Here is a 21953-nt window from a genome sequence, read left to right on the forward strand (position 1 = left end):
TAAAAGAAACCTTTAACATTGACAAATCTATTACATCTTTAAAAGAAACCTGTAACACTGACAAATCTATTTTGCCTTTAAAAGAATTCTTCAACACTGACAAATCTATTATGCTTTTGAAGAAACCTTCAACACTAACAATTCTATCATGCCCGTAAAAGAAACCTTCAACACTAACAATTCTATCATGCCCGTAAAAGAAACCTTCAACACTGACAATTCTATCATGCCCTTAAAAGAAACCTTCAACACTTACAAATCTACTATGCCATTAAAAGAAACATTCAACACTGACAAATTTATTGTCACTTAAAATAAACCTTCAACACTGAAAATCTATTATGCCTTTAAAAGAATCATTCAACACTGTCAAATTTATTATGTCTTTGAAAGATACTTTAAACACATGTAAAAGGTTCCTTTTAAGGGCATAATAGATTATGACTTTAAAAGAAACCTACACTTATAAATTTATTGTGTCTTTAAAATAATAATTCAATGCTGACAAATGTATTATCCTCTATAAAGAAACTTTTAAAAGTTGTGAAGGTTTCTTTTAACCCTTTGATTACGGACGAGAAGAGGTCTCAACACTTCCCTCAATCCGGCGGTTTTTCAGATGGTGGTCATCAATAGCATGCTACCAGACACACGAAAACATAAACAATCATTGTAATAGCGTGTTTATTTGTTGTTTTGCTATGAATTAATCTGTTTTACTTTTACAGCAATATTTTGATAGTCATCACCTGTAATTATATATATTTATATATATATATATATATATATATATATATATATATATATATATATATATATAATATATATATAAATATATATATAATATATATATATATGATAATTATTATATATAAAATATATATTTATATATATATATATATATATATATATATTATATATAATATATATCCATCACCCATGGGATCCTATGGATCATGAAGCTACAAAATGTGGACTTATTATCACTAATATCTCCGTTGGAGAATTGTCGCCGAAGGGGAATTTATATAAGTGATAAATGAATTGGAATCGTGGGGACACATCAATGGTTTACGCTAACTGGAGTCGCTGAATAGGCTTTCGTCGCGGGTTCGTGTCCCCAGATTCCACCATTTATCACTTATATAAATCACTTCATGTATAAACGGAGATATACTGATATATATATTTATATTAAGCCATATATGTAGCTATATTATATATATATATATATATATATATATATATATATATATATAAAATTAATGCAACAACACAAATATATAAACATAGGATAAGTACTATATATTGGGGTACACTGTTGCCAGAGGTATAAGCACTTTACTGATTGCAAATGACAGTCCTCTTTTTTTTTTTTTGTCATTTTCTCTCATTCTGTTTGAATCGGCGAAAGGCAGCTACATCACAGTTGAATGTTACAGTTAAAAATTATTTGTATATCCGTCGGAAAACTACTCACAAAGAATGTTCATTATTTTTTTGTTTCTGCTTAGTATTCCACTAGAAAGGCAAAAAAAGAGTTTATTATTAACAAAGAGACACGTGACAGAATGAAAATTTTTACCAATGATTTATTCCTTCTAATTATACTCCAATAACATTGTAAAGCACTCTCATTTCAGTAGACACAATTACAATAATGGTTGCAAATGCACATATCACTGATTATATATTAACCCCATTTCTGGATATTTTTATCAATAACTAAGCAACCAGTTCACAACGGATACCATGCGTAGTTTTAGGAATTCAGATTTATCAATGCCGTGTGAGCTCTTATATAAGAGACCAACATTAGTATCTGTCTTACCTTGGTTTTACCATTCAGACATTCACATAGACTTACAATCGCAATTACATGGCACATGCAGGTGTGGCAGACGATGTGGGTGGTACTTGAGATAACAGAATCCTTTTGATTTCTGCTCTTGTTTACCTTCCACCTGCGTTGAGTTTGGTGGGCCTGAACGCTGGAATACTACTTTGGAAATAGGGCTTGGGATTATCCCTTGTCCTTCTGACAGATTCCAATTCCTTGTTTGATTAATGATGACAGTCAAAAGTCAGGGGAAAGTGGAAATTGTATTAGCTGTCAGTAATGAAAGAAGATTCCAAAATCCGCCTTTGTCAAGGAGACAAGGAATTAGAGACTGTCAGGACTTGGGATGATCCCGGCACTCTATTTTCAAGCTAATATTCCATTGCTCACGCCCTCCAACTCGACGAAGGTGGACGATACCAAGAGCTGAAAACAAGGCAGGTCGTTTATGACAAAGGATGTGGGCAGCTCAAATACCTCCTACGTCGTCTGTCACATCTACAACTGACTTGTAAATAGTAATGCCACATACCAAATATCCATATTCCCCAGGAACAATATTATAAATTACTGCTGATCAAATTATATTGTTATGTTGTGCATGCAGCGTTTTCATTGGCCCTTTAGATACAAATACATACACACACTCATACACTCAAACACACACAGAGATCTGATACATATTTTCGTGAAATGATTCTTCGTTGAATTACTTCCCTTTTAAATTTTGCAGATACTTTTTGTTATATAGAGGTTTTAATGTATTAATTTCTAATAATAATATAGTTAGTTTGTAAATTCCTTCTAATATCAGTAATGTTTTATTTATTTTACACAAATTTTCTATTCATATTATCCTAATCTCACCAATTTGGTGTTTTATTTTTATTAATTCTGTTAGTTTTCAGACCACCATGGGACTTTGTATTTTGTTAGATCAGAATTTAGTTTAAATATTGCTTTATCAGCTGCATTTGTAATGAAATCAACAGAAATTTATTAGTTTATTGTGGTCCTTTGAATATTAAATAGTGGGATATCCCTAGTGTGGAATTCATATTGCTCCCAATCTGCTTTATAAATGTTATATTGAGGGACATGCTTGGTGGGATTTATTTTGTAAGAAATAAATTAATATTAGGAAATGGTCTTGTATGCCCAGGTCGTCAGCTGTTTTCCAATCTAATCTACTATTTTTTGTGTACATAGAGTTAAGTCAGATTGAGGAAAATGTTCCATGTGTTTTAGAAAAATATGTATTATTTGATTTCGTTGTCATTTATGCAGCAAATGTCATATGAATCTACTAGATTCTTCTATTTTACTCCTGCTCTATTTGAGTCTGTACAATTACAGTCCCATCGGGTTATGACATTCAAATCACCTACTATTAATATAGGTTCTTTGGTGTGTTATTAGGTAATTCTTTAAGTTTGTCTAAGTCATAATTTTTATTGGGTTGGTTGTATAAATTATAAATTACATAATTATCGTTTTTTATTCGTATTCTGATACTCGATATTTGCAGATCATTAAAGTTTACAGGTATTTTTGTCATAACATACTTTTATTTATGTACATATACTTAGTACCACAAATTTTCTTCTTCCTCTCTGAATGAAGATGCTAAGGTATGTTACCTATTGTTGATATTGTTTTATTTGACATGTTGTAAACATAATATCATAGAGTTCGTATTCTTTTTAGTAATCATTGTATTTCTCTAAGGTATGTCCTGGTCTGTAGACCATTACGTTCAGTATTGGCATTATATAGCTATTGAAAATATTTTATTATAGCGGTTGAGTTTACTCTCTTTTTTTGTATTATCAATTTGGATTTTTCTAATAATTTTCTTACGACATTCATTTGTTTGTCTTTATAATATATTAAGTGCTCCGCGCTTTTGCTTTGAAAGCCTTTTCATGGGTACTCAAATCTGGTTTCTTTTTCTATATTTCATAAAGTTTCTTATAACGTTTGATAAGCCATCTTTTGTTATGTTTTGTTATCGTTGCACAATGCAATGAAACAATCATTACATTCTAGAGTTGTCATGTATATTTCTTTCTTTATTTGTTCTTGTTGTACCAATTATTGGTGATGGAGTAATCTCTTCTCCTTTGACATATTCATTGTTGTCTAAGGTATGGTTGTCTCCCACTTCTTCGGTATTTTGGATATCTGTATCCATTGGTTTTACTATTATTTTAGGAGATAATGGAATATTCTTAACTAGTTTTGTTTTGTTCTTTCTTCATATCTCCTGTTTTTATTTTGACTGACGTTTCTCTAACAATTGTTAGTTTTCTTTGTTTTGGGTGAAATTGTTCTTTCAATGGCCTTTTTATCTTTGTTCCAGTCTACCAGGTCCCTCTCTGGTATTTCTGTAGTAGCATCCTCCTGTGTTGTTTCTATTTGCATTAATATTTCAAATGAATTGGATAAAATGTTATCCTATCATTTATCCCTGTTTCTTTATTCTTTACCATTTTAGTTTTATTTCTAAGGCATTAGTTTCTTCCTGAGAATTACTTTTCTGTGCTCCATTATTTCTATTTGTATGCATTTTGTTTCATTATTGGTTTTGTTGTTAAAGAATATGTACGTTCTTAGACGGATCTTGAATTCCTCTTACTTTCAATTCTAATTTAGCTTCTTTTACAGACATTCAGTTCTTTCTTACCAATATTTTTCAACTCTGTATTGTATATAGTACATACATTCTTTGGATCTTCATGATGGTTTGCCCTGGTTATGCACTTTGGTTCGCTGCACTTCCATTGTGTGACATGTTCTTCAGATCCACAATACGCGCATACAGGTCCATTTCGACAGTATTTTTTCGCATGCCCATATTTACTACAATTCTGACATTGTAGCGGCTTTGGGACGGATGGTCTTACCTCTCTGGTTTGGCCTAAAATTTTACTATTTTCTGAGAGTGAGTCTTGGCCCTCAAATTTTATTTTGCGATTTTTTAAAGGAACATTTATTCTTTTCTTTACTTGGCAGATCATATAGTTCGCAATCCTGTACTTTGGGGTATCTCTTTTTAAGTGAGTCTAACAGTATTTGCTTTTCAACTGGCTCATTATTCTCAGGAAGTACAATAGTACCCTGAACACTGTTCATAGTATCATGTTTTTTTTATTTTTATATTTATGTTATCTATATTTTTTATTGATAAATAATTTTCAGATTGACTTTTTGTCGTGGCCTCTATAAGCCAAGTCTTTTCTTTTATTTGTCTAAACGACATTTCAGTCGTAGAGTGTCTGCTCAATAAATAGTGCACCAACTTGAGTGCTGATATTTTCTGGTCAGTTTCTGGGGTTAAAAACCTTGACCAGCACCACTCCCAAAGACGGAGTCAAGTGAGTCAAGGTTGGGTCAAGAGCGGTATTTACTTTTTGTGGTTTCCTTTGTACTGGAGCATATGGTTCCAGTGTTATTGCATTCTGAATTTGTTGGACTTTTTCTAAAGAGGTTGTCAGATGAGGTTCCAATGGTTGTCAACGTGCCGTTCACTACCATCAAAGGAGTCCAGGGAGTACTCAAATCCTTAAACTGACTTGTCATAAAGATTGAGAAAAAAAAAAGTAAACCTGAAAACCTTAAAAGAATATCATAAGCCTTTCATGGAGTTCATTCCTCCCACTAATGGCACAGAGTGAGGGCAGACTCTGATAGCATCCCTACCCCACCCCAAGGGATGGCACAACAGTTAAGTGGCTCAAGTGTAAAGTAACCGCTTGGTAGGACTGAGAGCATTACTAGAATACAGTGATCATCCCACCCTAATCACATTATGGAGCTGGAAACCGGACAGAATGCCGAGGTCCTGTCCAGAACTAGGCCCCTGGAATCCGATGGTCCAGTCCACGTAGAATAGTTCGCCTGAAACTCAGGTCGAACATTGCTCCGGGCAGTTGATGGTCCTGCCACGGTTCCACTATACAACTTCGGATATAAACCCCAATCCCAGCTATGATACCTTTCCCTGTTGCAGGTCCAGAAATTTGTACGAAAGTGAAAATATCACGCCATTTAAATAGAAAGGTTTGTGGTGATCAAATGGGAGCAGGCTCTTATTCTTTGTAAGAACAGAGAAAGAAAAAGCCAAGACCTCCTCACCACGTGAAGGACACTTCGAGGGGAAAGAATCGCTAACACTGACAACAAATCTATTGTGCCTTTAAAAGAATCCCTCAAAACTGAAAATCTATTACGCCTCTAAAAGAAACCTTCAGCACGTGGTGAAGGTTTCTTTTAAGGGCATATAAATTATGCTCTTGAAAGAACCCTTGAACATGTGTTGGTTTCTTTTAAAGGCAATGTATATTATGCCTTTAGAAGAAACATTCAACAGTGACAAATCTATTATGCCCTTTAAAGAATCCTTCAACACTGACAAATCTATTATGCCTTTATAAGAATTCTTCAACACTGGCAAACCTATTATGCAGCACAAGAAACCTTTAGCAACACAAGCTGAAGAGTTTCTTTAAAAAGCATAATAAATATGCCTTCAAAGAAACCTTCAATACTGACAAATCTATTATGCCTTTAAAGGATCCATCATCATTGAGAAACCTTATATACCTTTAAAAGAAACCTTCAATACATACAAATATTTTATGCCTTTGAAATAATCCCTCAATACTGACAAATATATTATGCCTTTAAAAGAATCCTTCAACACTTCCTGGTTTCTTTTAAGGGAAATATGTATTATGCCTTTAAAAGAAACCTTCAACAGCGACTAATCTATTATGCCTTTAAAAGAATCCTTTAACACTGACAAATCTATTCTGCCTTTAAAGGAATTATTCAACACTGACAAACCTATTATGCATATAAAAAACCTTCAACACTGACAAATCTATTATCCCTTTAAAAGTAACCGTCAACACTGACAAATCGATTATGCCTTTAAAATAAACCTTCAACACTAGAGAAATCTATTATGCTGATAAAGATGTTAAAACTTATAAATCCGTTATGCTTTTATATGAAACCAACACGCACTGAAGGTTTGCTTTTAGCAACATAATAGATTATGCCTTTAAAAGAAACTTTCAACGGTAAACAAATCTATTATACCTTTGAATGCTTCAACACCCCCAGCCAAATCTGTGCTTGTATATGATCCTTCAACACTGACAAATCAATTATTCTTTGGCCTTTAAAAGAAACCTTCAACACTGAAAAATCTATTATGCCTTCAAATAAACCTTCTACACTGACAAAATTATTATGCCTTTGAAAGGCTCCTTGAACATTGACAAATCTATTATGTATTTAAAAGAAACCTTCAACAATGACAAATCAACTATGCCTATATTCTTAGAAAATTTGATTTAAAAAATCACAATAGTTTTGGAGTTATGACCCAAAACCGTAACCCTACTATCACTAAGAAAATTATATTTTTCGTATAATGTAATAAACAACTTCCAGTATATCATTAGTAATTTCAATTTAGCTATCAGAGAGAAAGAATATCTAAATGCGGTATATGGCAACTACTGTATCTACGCAAGTGCATAGAGCTCTTGTTGGGTGCAGAGTGTACCCACTTGGGCAATCAGTGGCAGCTCAGCTCTTGACGAAGCAAAACGTCGCGCTGCCCAACCCACCCCTGTTTTGACACACTTTTCATTCAGTGCACTTATATTACTTTGAAGGTAAATTTTTTGTATTTCTCTTGGCTTTGCAATACTTCTTTGTTCAGAAGAATCCATGCCGAGACCAAGAAAATTTAAACAACATCTATGTTCCATAAGAGAAAGGAAGAAACGACGTCATGAAGAGGAAGGCATCCAAGAGAGAGGAAAGACGGGGACCAGGAGCCTAACTATATACAATATAATTCAATATACATAAAATAATCACAGACAACAACAATATGATATAACATATCAAATTTGTCATAAAAGCCTCAAAGTGTGAGACAACAAGCAAATAAATGGACAGACAAATAAAAAATGTCATCATATAACTTTGAAGGCCAATATCTCAAAACTAAAGTTATCGACCTTCAAATGGAAACTCAGACGTAACGAATTCACCTATCTCAATGAAACAAAAAGCAAATGAAAGCTAAATAAATTGTCTACAAAACTGTAGAGTTTTCTTTTATTTTGTCCCATATAAATTTTTGGGATTTATTTTCCCACGAAATCGATCCAAGATTTTATAAAAAATAAAAAAATATTGTAAAAAAAACGCTCTATTACTTTATTCTAATCTATAATACCTGTTTACCATGCAAATTTCAGCTCTTAGGTTGCAATAGTTATGGTTTAGTTTTATTTAAAGAATTTGTTGGGGCGGGAGTACCAGCGAAAGGGGGGGGGGGGTTCGAGAAGGAAAATATGAATACTGGCCTTTTGCTATATATAAAACTAACCAATATTAAATTTCAAACTGATTCATGCAAAAAAACCGAGCTAATAAAAAATCGATTTTTCAAGGCTCCATAATGGAACAATTGGTTCTTAGCCACGCAAAATAAGTCTAATCCTTCGGGCCAGCCCTAGGAGAGCTGTTAATCAGCTCAGTGGTCTGGTAAAACTAAGGTATACTTTGGGGTTCCTTTTCTTATTATTGCACAGGGGAGTTAGTTATTTTCCCCAAAAGACAACTTGATGGACCAGTGGAAATTATCTTGATCTCATTTTGATCTGGGGATGATGCAATGGACAAGTGCCAACAACCGTCTTTCAAGACGGGGCACCATGCCACAGAGCACAGACAGTGAAAAGGTTCTTTCAAGAATCTGTCCTTGACCTTCTCCAGAATTGGCCTGGAAATTCTCCCGATATTAGTCCAACTGAGAACCTTTGGCCTTTGATGAAAGCTGAACTTCGCAAGAAAAACATCACATCAGAACCTCACTTGGAGGAGGAGTTGGTAAAACTTTGGGACAGTATCCCCATCACATTGTGCCAAAAACTGGCAGACTCAGTTCCCAAACGGTTTCCAGATGTCAAAAAACGAAAAGGCGGTGCCATTAAATATTGATCTCTGTATAAATAAAAGTTACTTAGACTTAGAATGGAATTTCAATATAAGTATGATATATTTTTTTCAGATTTTTTGGATTTTTTTCTGGATTAAGAAGTTCATTTGATATTACTATAATAGCAATACAATAATACAGAGCATTAATCAAGTCATAACTACCAACATTTATCGTATTCATTCATTTTTGCAACTTAATTGCGTGACGTCATTTTAATAAAATAATCCTTTCCTCTTTCTCTTTTCTTTTAGGATTTGGGCCCAATTGGTAATTAAGAATGTTTGTTTCTATTACTGAGGTTGTATTATGTTGTAGTACCTCTAAGTTTGTATTCAACTAGATTTCATTGCAGTTGTCATTAAAAGGTCGGTAATCCACTGCTTCCGTTTATTTTTACAATTTCCTTTGTTGGGACAAGTATAAGCACGCCAATTGTATATATATATATATATATATATATATATATATATATATATATATATATATATATATATATATATATATATATATATATATATATATATATATATAGATATATATAAACAATACAACCTATCAAAAGGAAACAAGAGAGGTATGGTTGACCCTTATAAATGTACAGGAGTAGATTTTATATTATTAAAATAGTTTAACCAGACCACTGGGCTGACCATCAGCTCTCATAGAATGGCCCGAAGGATGGTAATGGAATGACAAGTCTAGGCTAGAAGCCTAGCACTGTGGGGCTAATAGATTCACTTGTCAATGATGATAAACGAAAGTAAAACTGAAATTAAAGCGCTGTAAAGGCATACACTTTCATACTGGAACACACTCACTGTCATGCGGCACAAACTCATGCTTCCTACATACTCACTAAAAGGTATATTAAAATTTAAAATAAATTAAGTAAAATCATAAAATTTACTTGTTTTAAAATTCATTATACTGATTGATTGTTTTTCTTATATTTTTCCAATTAATTTGCAGCTTCTCATGAACATTAACATGGGTGTTGTAGGAGCATTGAAGATTCTGACTTAAAATTTCTTCTATCAGTCTATTTCCAAAATTTGATAATCGCTGCAGGTTATATTTTGGTTATTCACAGTATATGCTTAACTGTTATCAGCACATTGCAATCTGGGCATTTGGGAAGAGGGCCACATGGACTGTTCATTAAGTGTCCATGTGTCAAACGAGTATGGCCTATTCGAAGACGTGTCAGAATTACTTGTGCTTGTCTCTCTCTTTGATACAGAAGTAGAGATTTGATAAGAGATAAACCTTTAATCTTTTAACTGCACTACTTATCCCAGAATAAGACTGTCTCCAAACTCCCTAGAAGCCAAGTTGATCTTACTGAAAAGTTTTATTAGGTATTGGGGTCACGTCTTGAAAGGATTGAAATTCCTCATTGTATGCTTAGGATTTAACGTGTCATTATAAAACCACAAAATTCGTTTGGTCTTCGATCTTCATCTATATAAAACAGCGTTATATGTACACTGTCATTACCGCTCCACCCTGTAAAGTACTCCCAGACGTATTTCTTCCTGTAGCCATGGAAAAAGCTGAAAAAACTGAGACACGTTCTCCCTGCTTCAACCAGGTCAGTCGCATACGACGTTCACAATTACTTTGTGTGAGAAAAGATAAACAATGGGCCCTTGACCAATGTGACAAGAGTTTACTATCGGGAAGGTGTGTGTTGCTACTCAAATTATTATTCTTACTAAATCCACAGAACTGACCTTAGAAATCACAGATTTAGGACTTAGTGACCATCTGGGAAGTCATTATTTAAAAAAAATAGGATTAGAGTTTTCATGGATCTATATTTATACCTATCCAAAAAACAATTGCAAAGTTCATATGACATTCCATAAAAGCTTTTTGCGTGTCTCATGTGGCTTTAAAGGGACATGGGCTTAACCCATTTAAAGGGCTGAGGCAAGAATCAACCCCATGCGGTCCGAAATACAGTTAATTTCCGCGTGTATTTTCGGTATTTTAGTTTCGTTTTATGCCTTAAAATCTAGTGATATCTGGCATCTGTACACCCATCCGCTCAGCCAAGGTTGTGGAGACACCCAACAGCCACACCAAACACCACTCCAGTCACTCCACCAGTATAGTGTACCTCCAAACTTTGAAGAGAAGGTCGATGCGCTTGCGTCATCAGACTCTTGCCTCATGTTTTATTAACCATTTACATAATACCTGCTTTATTTTGCTGTAACCATAGACTTAACACAGAAACAGAACTTGAAGAAAATGTGTGAAGCAAGGAAAAAAACTGTCTTGAACGAAGGAATGCAGCTAAAGCTGATTCAGTTGGTGGCAGTTCTGTTCATGCCTCTTCTCCCTCAACCTCCACAACCAATCCACCGCCACCCACCAACACCTCGCCCAAACCCATCTACAAGATCAAAACAGAAACTTGATATCGGTGAAAGAAATTCATATGGAAATTGATATTAGAGATTTCAAGGCAGCATTATATGTGATTTTCATAAAAGTAAATTGTTGCAATGGGTTCGTGATATTGCACGCTGTAAATGTGGCAATAAAATGACAGTGAATGAAGAAAGAACTGTAGGCATGACTGAGACATACATTGCAAAGTGTGGTAAGTGCAATGTCAATAAAGAGGTGTGCACTTCGAATGGAGAAGTGAAAAAACCTGATGTGGCCAAAGGAATACAACCATGCCATTATGGATTAGTGAAAGCTTCCTTACAGGCAAGTAATGGATGTGGTGTGATACATGAATTGGAGTGCTACATCGAACATGAATTCGTATCTACAAGAATATTATATAATTGCAAGATGATTCAGGAAGCTGGGGTGAAAGTTTGAAGGACAATGGAAAAAACTGAGAGAAATTACACGATATTGCGGCAAGCAGGAAATACAAATGAAGTAAGAGATATTCAAGTGAGTTGTGATGGCAGCTGGTCTAAAGGGGCTTTACCTCCCTGTATGGGTTTGTTTCAGTAATAGAAATGACTACAGGTTTGTACGTTGACTTTGTAATTTCGAGCAAATGGTGTAAGGCTTGTGAACAATTCAGTGAAGGAGAAAACGTTCCTGAACATGAGTGTACCAAAAACTACAATGGGAGTTCATCTGCCATGGAGAGAGAAGGGTGGAGGAATTTATTTGCTGGTTCAATTGAGAAATGCAAACTGTTGGATATACTTCCGGAAGTGAAGTCAGATGGAGACCCAAAGGAGCAACTGCCGTCTGCAGTCTCCCTATCCAATCTGCTGTCTCCCATCCAAATAACTGAGTATGAATGCATGAATCACGTAAGTAAACGTTTGTATAACTTGCTCATGAACTTAGCGAAAAAGAAAAACTTGGTGGTAAGAAATTTGGTGCACTTACACAAGCCAAAATTTTGAAGCTCTCTTATTACATAGGATGGGCTATTAGGAACTGTAACTCAGTTGCTGATGTAAAACAATCAATTTTTGCAACACTTCCCAGGCACTGTCAAAGCACGGATGAGAAACCCCAGCATAGCACCTGCAGATGGTTACAAAGAGCTGTTGCTACGAATCAGCCAATCCCATCTCACAAAAAAAAAAAAATACTATCTAACTCACCGAGAGTAGTGTTGTGTGGATGGTACCTGTTTACTTGAAACTGGCAAACTCAGAAACTTTAGCAAGGTGTCAAGGGGGAGACAAATGCTAATGAAATATCTTCATAGTGTGATGTGGAATGAATTACCAAAAATAAAATTCTTTACACTGAGAAGGATGGCATACGGTATTTACAGAGCAGTGGTCAAATTCATCATAAGGGAAGCTGCATTGGGCAGAGCATTAGGTGAGAACGGGGCCAATAATGTGGAAATGAGGAAAAGGATCGATAACAAGAGAAAATATTCATCGATGGTAGGACTGGAGAAGAAATTAGAGAGAAATTTAGGAAGATAAGGGAAAGTGCAGGGGGAGGCCAGTTAGCAGCAGAAGGCGTTACTTACGGTCCTGGTATGGCAACACTAATCTAGTGGCACTGTGGCACTTCTTTGGTGAGCAATGTCAATGAGAAGAGGAAGGCGCCCATGCTGGTAAAACAAAACCCCTTTCAATGATTTGACACTGATGACACCCCAGCAGTGAGGCTAAAAGGCTGATAAAGGCGTGGAAGAGAGAGAAAGAGAAACATACCTTTGACAATATCATTTTCAACAAGATACCAAAGTAAGTAAATAGTAATAATCTCTATTAAACATTACAATAAAACAAAAAGTAATTGAGTCTAATATCGAAATATAAGTGTTTAGAATGTCGTATGTGAAAATAAAATCATAACATCAATAACCAAGGTACAGTGTACTAAAAAGTTCAAACACCGTACTAAAAACTTTGAAGTCACGATTAATTAAAACAAACATTTTGCGGTTTCAAATATTTGTTAAATTCAAAAAATATTGATCATCTTGAAACTACTCATGTTAATGCACATTTGTCGTGCCTTTCTTTGTGTAGTTTAGCTTTTTGATAAAATGATAAATAATATACTAGAGGAATTTATTAAAAAAATGGGGCTGTTGCTATCTACCTAATTATCTCCATCTATATCGTGATCTGTTTGAGAATTTAAGAAAACTAAACTACATGTTGTTTGTATGATATTAGAGCATTTACATGCAAAAGTAGGTGAGTCTGGATAAAAATAACACTGCAACAGCGACCATACGGACGAACTGACGGACATACATATCGCGTTCTTATAAATGCCTAACATAAGTTGCTTGTATATAATTGTACCCTTAATATATTAGGTTGCTGAGTAAAGCACTTTTTTTAATAATACTTTTGCGTTTCTTGAGCAGTTATTAGGCCTTTTAGAGGTTAGCATTTTACAGATTTTAACTATTTGAAGTGTGTGTGTGTGCGTGTCTCAAAAGAACGCATTCCCCACATGAACAGTTCTATATATATATATATATATATATATATATATATATATATATATATATTATATATATTATATATATATATATATATATATATATATATATATATATATATATATATATATATATATATATATATATATTATAACATATATAAATATATATACACATGTATATATATATATATATATATATAATATATATATATATATATATACATATATATATATATATATATATATATATATATATATATATATATATATATATATATATATATATATCCCTTATACTACATCTGTAATTTTATATTAAGTCATTTAAACACTATTTAAACGTTGAACTGTATATTATCCACACTTGTTGTTTCCCTCCTCTCCTGGTGAATATGGACAGGTTTAGGAAAGTTCTGTCTTTTACAAAACATGTGAGCGGTGTGGCCTTAGTCACCATGTTGTGTCGAGGTCTTTCGACTGAAGAGTTTTGATCTCTGAATGACCACCTTAGTGGTGACTGCTGATTTTGCTACGTTACGCCTGCTTGGATGTACTATTACTTAAAGTTACCTTCATCTTCACCTCGGCTCAGATCGGGCTCTGAGGATAAATATAAGTGAATGATATTTTGGATTAGTCATAATCTTTGATATGGTCTCATTATACGTCTATTTCTATATGGAGGATCATCGCTGGACGTAGGATCGCTGTTGGATATATATCATATATATTCATTTGCCCTATGTGTAATATACACTTTTGTCTCTGGACATATAGATATAGTGAAATATATAAAAATATGTTCATATATAACTCAGTGTTACGGAGGACAGCAATATATGATTAAGGAGATCACATATATATGCTCCAGTGTTTTGGGGAGGAAATTATCACTACATTAATTATGCATGTGATGGTTCTTACTTTCATATTACCTTCTCCTATCTGAACCCCTTATCTTTGTGGATGTATCTTTGTTTTTCTGTCTTAATTATAAATGCATATGTTTATAAATCTTTCAGGTTGATTATATATATAATATATATATTCCGAGGTAGGAATATATATCTACATAATTTTTGTATATAAATTTAAGTATATTTTTGTATATTCGTTTTCCCCATGAATTGATTTTGCACTATATATATTTGAGCTATACTAGATATTATATGACTGTAGATTTAAACCTAATGATATATATATAGAGTTTGATAAGAAATTATATAATTTTTAAGTAACGGAGAAAGGACAGTTACAATATATATATATATATATTAATGTATATAATATATATATATATATATAATATATATATATATATACATAAATATACATATATATATATGTATGTATATGTATATATACTATATAATATATATATCCATAATGTATAACCCCCGTATTCGTGTTCTCACCTATTCACAGATTTCTCTATGGAGCATATGTATACGCAATATTCACTGAAAATTCACCCATTCACGGTATTTTCCATTAAGAAATATTCGCTAATTACTGTATTTTCATATCATTTCATGACTAAATGCACTTTTTTTGTGATAAAACTATTAAAATATTCAGGTACCCAAATAGGGCGTGAGTTACGATAATTTGCCTTACAATAATTTGGGGTAAGCAATTAATACCAATAAAACAATATTTTTATAAAATATTTTTGAATCACGTCTGGGCACAGGCAGCAGCGTACAACAGGCAGTGAGAGAGGCCAGATTACAATAGACCAACTTCTTTTCCTCCATCTCTTTATCCCATCTTCTATTTAAAAAAGTAAAAGAGAATGATAAAAGTATTGTTAGTAATGTTATACTCTTGCGTAAATGCGTACATCCATAAAAAACCTAATGAGAAACTGTTGTTTTGCTTATAACCAAATCGGATAACAACAGCTGTTTTCCTTGAATTTCAACAACCATATTGTTGTGAAAAGTTACACCTTTCACAACCTTGCTGGGACCCTGGGCGCTAAAATCCGCGTTGTCTTTCCCGATTGCACATAAAGCTGGACGAACGTACCTCAATCTCGTCTGGACTACTAATACGCAATCAGATGTGTCCAGATTGGCGGGTAAGTAGCAATTGCATATCATTTAATGCTAATTAACAAAGCACCTGTGAGGGTGAATCTCATTTTTTCTAAGTAACGTCATCAGTAATGAAATTTGAGCCTTGTTGGATAAGGCATTCTAATACACAAACTGGCACAGCTGGAGAACCTTCCTGCCCTCCTTGAACGACTACAAAGAATGAGAAGGCTTAAATGACCGGCTCTCCCATCCAGGACGTGATAAAGATCACTTGCAAAAATAATAAGCACTACGAGGTTCTTTGTTATATCACCCGTCTTATGGTACAGCAAGTAAGGTACGATAGTTAATTGAATTCTGTAAATGTGTCCACCGAGGTTTAATTGTAAGTTATTTCACAACTGGTAGTAAACATTTAAAGTGAATTTCTTTGCTATTTGTGACATTATTTAACTAAGAGAATTCCATTGTAATCGTGCATCCATTAGTGATGAGTACTTGTATGTAAATAGTTGTAAATAAATAAGTTTTTAAGTCAACATTTTAAAACTGTTGTCTCATTGAGCCTTCCTAGTTTGTAGATGTCCTCATCATCCTTTGCAATCCTTTAGCTAACAACATCAGCAAAGAAACAGTGAGTTGTGGATGAAAATTCACAACACATATGGTACATAGCAAACACTTACCACAGTTATGGTACAAATGACGTTAAGTAGAATAGGACTAATATATTTTTACATTATACCCTTATTCGCTTGGATAAAAGATTGGCAAGGAAATATACTGCTAAATTTAAGCTGCAAGTTGTAGCTGAAGCTGAGAAAACAATGTTCAAGCTGCTAATGACTATAAATTATCGTGCATCGGCAACATATTTGTAACTCGACCATAATTAAAATTGGAGAGAAAGTATTTTAATCAAAACTACTGGGCATGAAAGAACACATATTTTTACCGCTATTATTACGACGATAAACGATAAATACGAAAAGCTCATATTATGATGAAATCAAGTGAAAATAGCAAATGGAATCTTGATTTTTTGTTTTACACAAAACAAACATGTCCCCAAAATGGCCAACATCATCTATTAACAAAAAAAAAAAAAAAATAGCTAAGTTAATTTCACAACTAGACATATTTAAGTTATATTTTGACTTAAAAACACTGTTTAACAAAAAATAACCTTGCCCCACATAAAGTATTATCTAGAGATTCATTTACGCTAACTAGAAGCAAGAAAAGCGCTCTGAACTAAGTTAAATACGGCAAAATAAACTTATCGTGTAATTGATTTCCAAACCAAAATGTTGATCGCTATGATCACAATTTATACTACAAAAGCAATATAGGCTATATAAGAATATATACAATATTACTGGATACAGTGAATTAAAGCAAAACATTTTAAAAGATCCATGGAAAAGATGCATATTCATTATGTTGATGTTTGTATAATATGATATTAATGTGTGAATACAGAGTACAGTATAATGTAGGCTAGGCTACTGTACAGTATATGTATACAATATACCACAGTGTAGGCTAAACTAACTCTTGTTTGTTATTCAATTTCTCTTTGTACTGAATTATCATAAGTCACTGCACGAACCTCCAGAATTAGCGGATATTAAAAATTACTATACCATGTATGAATAGAGTATACTTTATAGTGTAGGCTAGGCTACCATATATGTATACATGGTACTGAATACCCTAGTGTAGGTTAGCCTATATTCAAGATACGCTTTTTCCAACAAACTGTGTGTTTTTCGGAACCTAACCCCATCATAAGTAGGATAATACCTGCATAAGCATTTTTAGTTTTTTTGTGTGTGTTTGAACTATCAAAATAGGCAGTTCTAAGTATTTTTAGAAGGGTTCTAAGTATTTGCGGATTTTAGCTATTCGCAGAGAGTGTGGCACGCATCCCCCGCAAAAATGGGGGTTTACTGTAAAATGGGGGTTTACTGTATATGTATGCATGTAATATATATATATATATATATATATATATATATATATCCTGACCTTATGTTAAGCCTGACCTCATTAGCCTGGACCCCGGATAAGACGGACACCGAAGAGGGTCAGCCGATTTAAAATTTGTAATATTCAACCACGATTTAACTTGCACACGATATGTACCGTCATTAAGAAACGCTACTGTCTGGAACGGTAGGAAGTATCGTAGCCAATCACTGCGCATTAAAAGTTTTAACTATCTGCTGCCTGACTGGTAGTTACAGTACGATGCTTTGTGTGTTTTTTAGGAAAGAAAAGACATGACAAAGGTAAACTTTACTTAGACAAAAGCCGAGTTACTGAACAATACTTGTGTTTACGTGGCAAATGATAATGCCAGTTCCCTATATGCAGCGTAATTCTCATGGCAAATGACACAGCGAGAGAGAGAGAGAGAGAGAGAGAGAGAGAGAGAGAGAGAGAGAGAATGCCAGTTCCCACTGTGCAGCGTAATTCTATCCTCGAGAGATTAACCTTAATCCACTTAACCATATGGTTACATCATAATAAAACTGTAATTTTAACCATTTTTAGTTTCTGAAATTATGAAATTATTGGTTTACAATAAAAGTTGAATACCTAAAATTGTCCCATTTAACCAAATATAGAGGAAAATTTGTTTCAATTTGAACTTGAATTTAGGCATTTTTGGTGTTTTGATATTTTTTGTTACCGCTCTATAAATCCATTAAAAAATTTCACTTTTTTCATCTTGAATTATTGCTTACAATTACTTTCAAACACACATACCTCAGAAATTAACTGCAAAATCATATAACAATAACAAAAATGTATGTAAATTAGATGTTCCCATATGGGAACGTTAGGATGCAGAATGGTAAATTATTACCCACTTTCTCATAATTCTCAATTCATTGAACTTTATATATATATATGTATATTTATATATATATATATATATATATATAAATACAAGACAATACAGTGACCCCTATGTAAAATTTACAAGACCAGACAAAAAATTCAGCATTTATTTATTTATTTAATGAAGTAGCGACCTTGTATTTATTTTATTATTTACTGTATACATATATATATAAATTTTTATAAACCCATAAACCTTTTACACTCTTATAAACCTTTTCCACACTATTAGCCTTTCCCACAGAATAAACACTTTCTATGCACTTCTAAACACTGTATTACTATTTTCATCTGTTATCACCATAATATGCATAAAAAAAAAAGATTTTCCCATATTTGTAATGTTTACGTTCTGAGAATCAGCTGACTGAAGCTGCTCACTACTACCGAAAGAATTAGGAAAATAAATTTTTAGTTGCTAAAAGAAACAAATTTATCAATGAAATTATTTTTAATTTTGTAAATAAAAGTTTATGATACAGTAATTCATATTTCACTGAGAGAGAAGAGAGAGAGAGAGAGAGAGAGAGAGAGAGAGAGAGAGAGAGAGAGAAGAGAGAGAGAGAACTGGTGTGTACTAGCTTGGGACGAGACTAATTCTTGACTTGACAAGCTGGGGATGAGAGAGTATACAGTATCCTTGAGTTGCTTACATGAAATTCGGATTTTAATTATTTTTAGTGATTAAAGACGAAACACAACAGTGATAAGATATTCTCTTGTGTACTGTTATATGTGTGATAATCATAGATTCAACTAAAACTGTACTGAAGCACAATTCAGTAAATCAGAGAAAGAAAAAATATAGCATCATTTTAGTAAAAAAACAGTTACAGATGTCGGGACAATGGTTTTTTATACTTATATTACAATAATAATTCAATATAGTTTATTCTGTAATGAAACAAAGTTTTATTGAAATTTTGCTGTTTTTGTTCATTAAAAGATATGCATCCTGAGAGAGAGAGAGAGAGACAGAGAGAGAGAGAGAGAGAGAGAGAGAGAGAGAGAAAATTGAACTGGGGTTGATGTACATACATTGATAATCTGTTTTGTGATTTTGTGGATTTTAATTTAGCATTCTATTTATTTATGCTGTTTACATTAATATTAATATTAAAAATTAGTGAATAATTTTTTTTATCAAAAAGTATTTAGTCATGAAAATAAAAGTTTTATTAGAAAATGCTTATTTTACCACAAAAAAATACAAATAATAAATACTTTTTCCAGCTTAGAAAAATCCATTATACAAATATAGATATATAAAATTTAAAAATCCACGATGCAGTGAGACCGTGATGGTGAACTGATATGGCGAGGGACAACTGAATAGGCATCACTTTCCAGATTTTTTTTTTTTTTTGTTAGATTACAAGTAAATGTGTTTTTTTTTTTGCTATTTTACGCTTGTTTTGTTGTTCTTAGACTAGGAAATACTATTTATTATTAATATTTTAATGGATTTAATGAGAAATTTGGGTGTTTATATATCGCAATTTTTCTCCAGAAAATCCGCGCTATATTTTCCATTAATATATATTAAAAACTCCGTGAAGTCGTCTCAATTCATTGAACCACGAAGTTTATATATATATATATATATATATATATATATATATATATATATATATATATATATATATATATATATATATATATAATGCTTATATGAATATAAATATATATAATATATAATATAATATATTTATATATATATATATATATATATAATATATATATATATAAAATATATATATATATATATATATATATATATTGATACAGTATATATATTAAATATATATGACCAAGTCATATAGTAACCTCTACTTTTATGATTGAACTTTATATACAAAAAAATATTTCATATTTCTAAAAGTATTGAGCTATGCTTTCAAAATTATGACATCATGTTCTTTGCAGCTGACTTCCTGTTTCCATTATCCTTGCTTATGTATAGTAGCTACACCATATTTCCATTACAGAAGACATCCTGTTTCCATCATCCTTGCTTGTGTACAGTATCTGCAGCTGATGTCATTGATATGTTCAGTCTCTGATCCCTCCATGATACACAAACATGGATACCAAGTCGTTTTATGGAACCAGGAGCAACCCTTTCCGTTCTGTTACTTTACAAGAGCCTAGATTTTATTGAAACAAGTAACAGAGATGCATCAGCAACTGTGACTCTGCTTCCACCAGAAAGTGGTGATCAGGACATTCCAAGTGATGAAGAACAATGGGATGAGCAAGACAATCAGTTATTTGAGCCAGCAGGAGAAATGGAAGTAATACTGGACTCTTCTGATTCTGAAAATGAAGATGATGATGGGATCTAATGAGTATTCTCATGATAATGAGTGTTCTCAAAGTGGATCTTGGCCTCAGCGTGGCACTTCAAGATGGAAGAAAAACTGTTCATTTACAAAGAGTATTATTGCTGAAGAGATGCCATGTAATGTCAGTGATAAGTTTCTTGGATTACTTATGAAATCATGCTATGAAATATGGAACTTATATTTCACAGATGACATATTTGACTACATCTTAGAACAAACTAAGCTTTATGCTAACAGGGATAAGAATGATTCTTTATCTGATGTTTCTATGGGAGAACTCAAGAACTCTATTGGAATATTAGAAAGAGATTACTGGAGTAATCAACCTGATCTAAAAGTTCCATTTGTCTCAGAAACAATGAGCAGAGACCAATTCTTGAAAATAAAGCAGTATTTTCATGTTGCTGATAATCAAAATTTAGAAGGTAACAAAGTAGCAAAAGTCTCACTCCTTTGTAAGTCAATGAATGAAAAGCTATGTCAATGGGGAATATTTCACAAAAGACTGAGCACTGATGAATCTATCGATCGATCGATCGGGATAGATCATCCAGCTGTTGCAGAGGACGGACGTGTGCTGTTGCTGTCGAGCTGAGCTGTGTTGCAGAGAGAGGGAGAAGGCGGAGCCACCGACCAGCACAGCAGAGCTGTACCTGTACCTAACCCCACTCATCCTTGCATCCTTCCCTACCATCTATCCTAATTTCCTATCTTCCCAAGAGACAGAGATTCCCACTCTGTCTTTTACCTGTAGCATCTGAGATTCCAAACCCCCGGAGTCTGCCACTGGTGGGTTAGTCTAGTACCCCCTGGGATCCAGGGTGTGTAGCCAAGGCATGCCAAGTGGGGGAATTAACCCCGTTCAGCCTCCTGAA

General features: G+C 33.2%; 1 protein-coding gene across 1 annotated transcript in view; it reads left to right on the forward strand.

Annotated features, from left to right (window-relative positions):
* The window catches only part of LOC136838258 (uncharacterized), a 40496-nt gene extending 19418 nt beyond the window's left edge, over nt 1-21078 (forward strand). Inside the window, exons 7-8 of the mRNA XM_067103122.1 lie at nt 8645-8758; nt 20878-21078. Of these exons, the coding sequence (XP_066959223.1) occupies nt 8645-8758; nt 20878-21078 (315 nt within the window). The remainder of the gene's footprint in view (nt 1-8644; nt 8759-20877) is intronic.
* The last annotated feature ends 875 nt before the right edge of the window (nt 21079-21953 follow it).

The sequence above is a fragment of the Macrobrachium rosenbergii genome, unplaced genomic scaffold (assembly GCF_040412425.1).
Source record: "Macrobrachium rosenbergii isolate ZJJX-2024 unplaced genomic scaffold, ASM4041242v1 282, whole genome shotgun sequence".
In the NCBI taxonomy this organism is placed as follows: Eukaryota; Metazoa; Arthropoda; class Malacostraca; order Decapoda; family Palaemonidae; genus Macrobrachium; species Macrobrachium rosenbergii.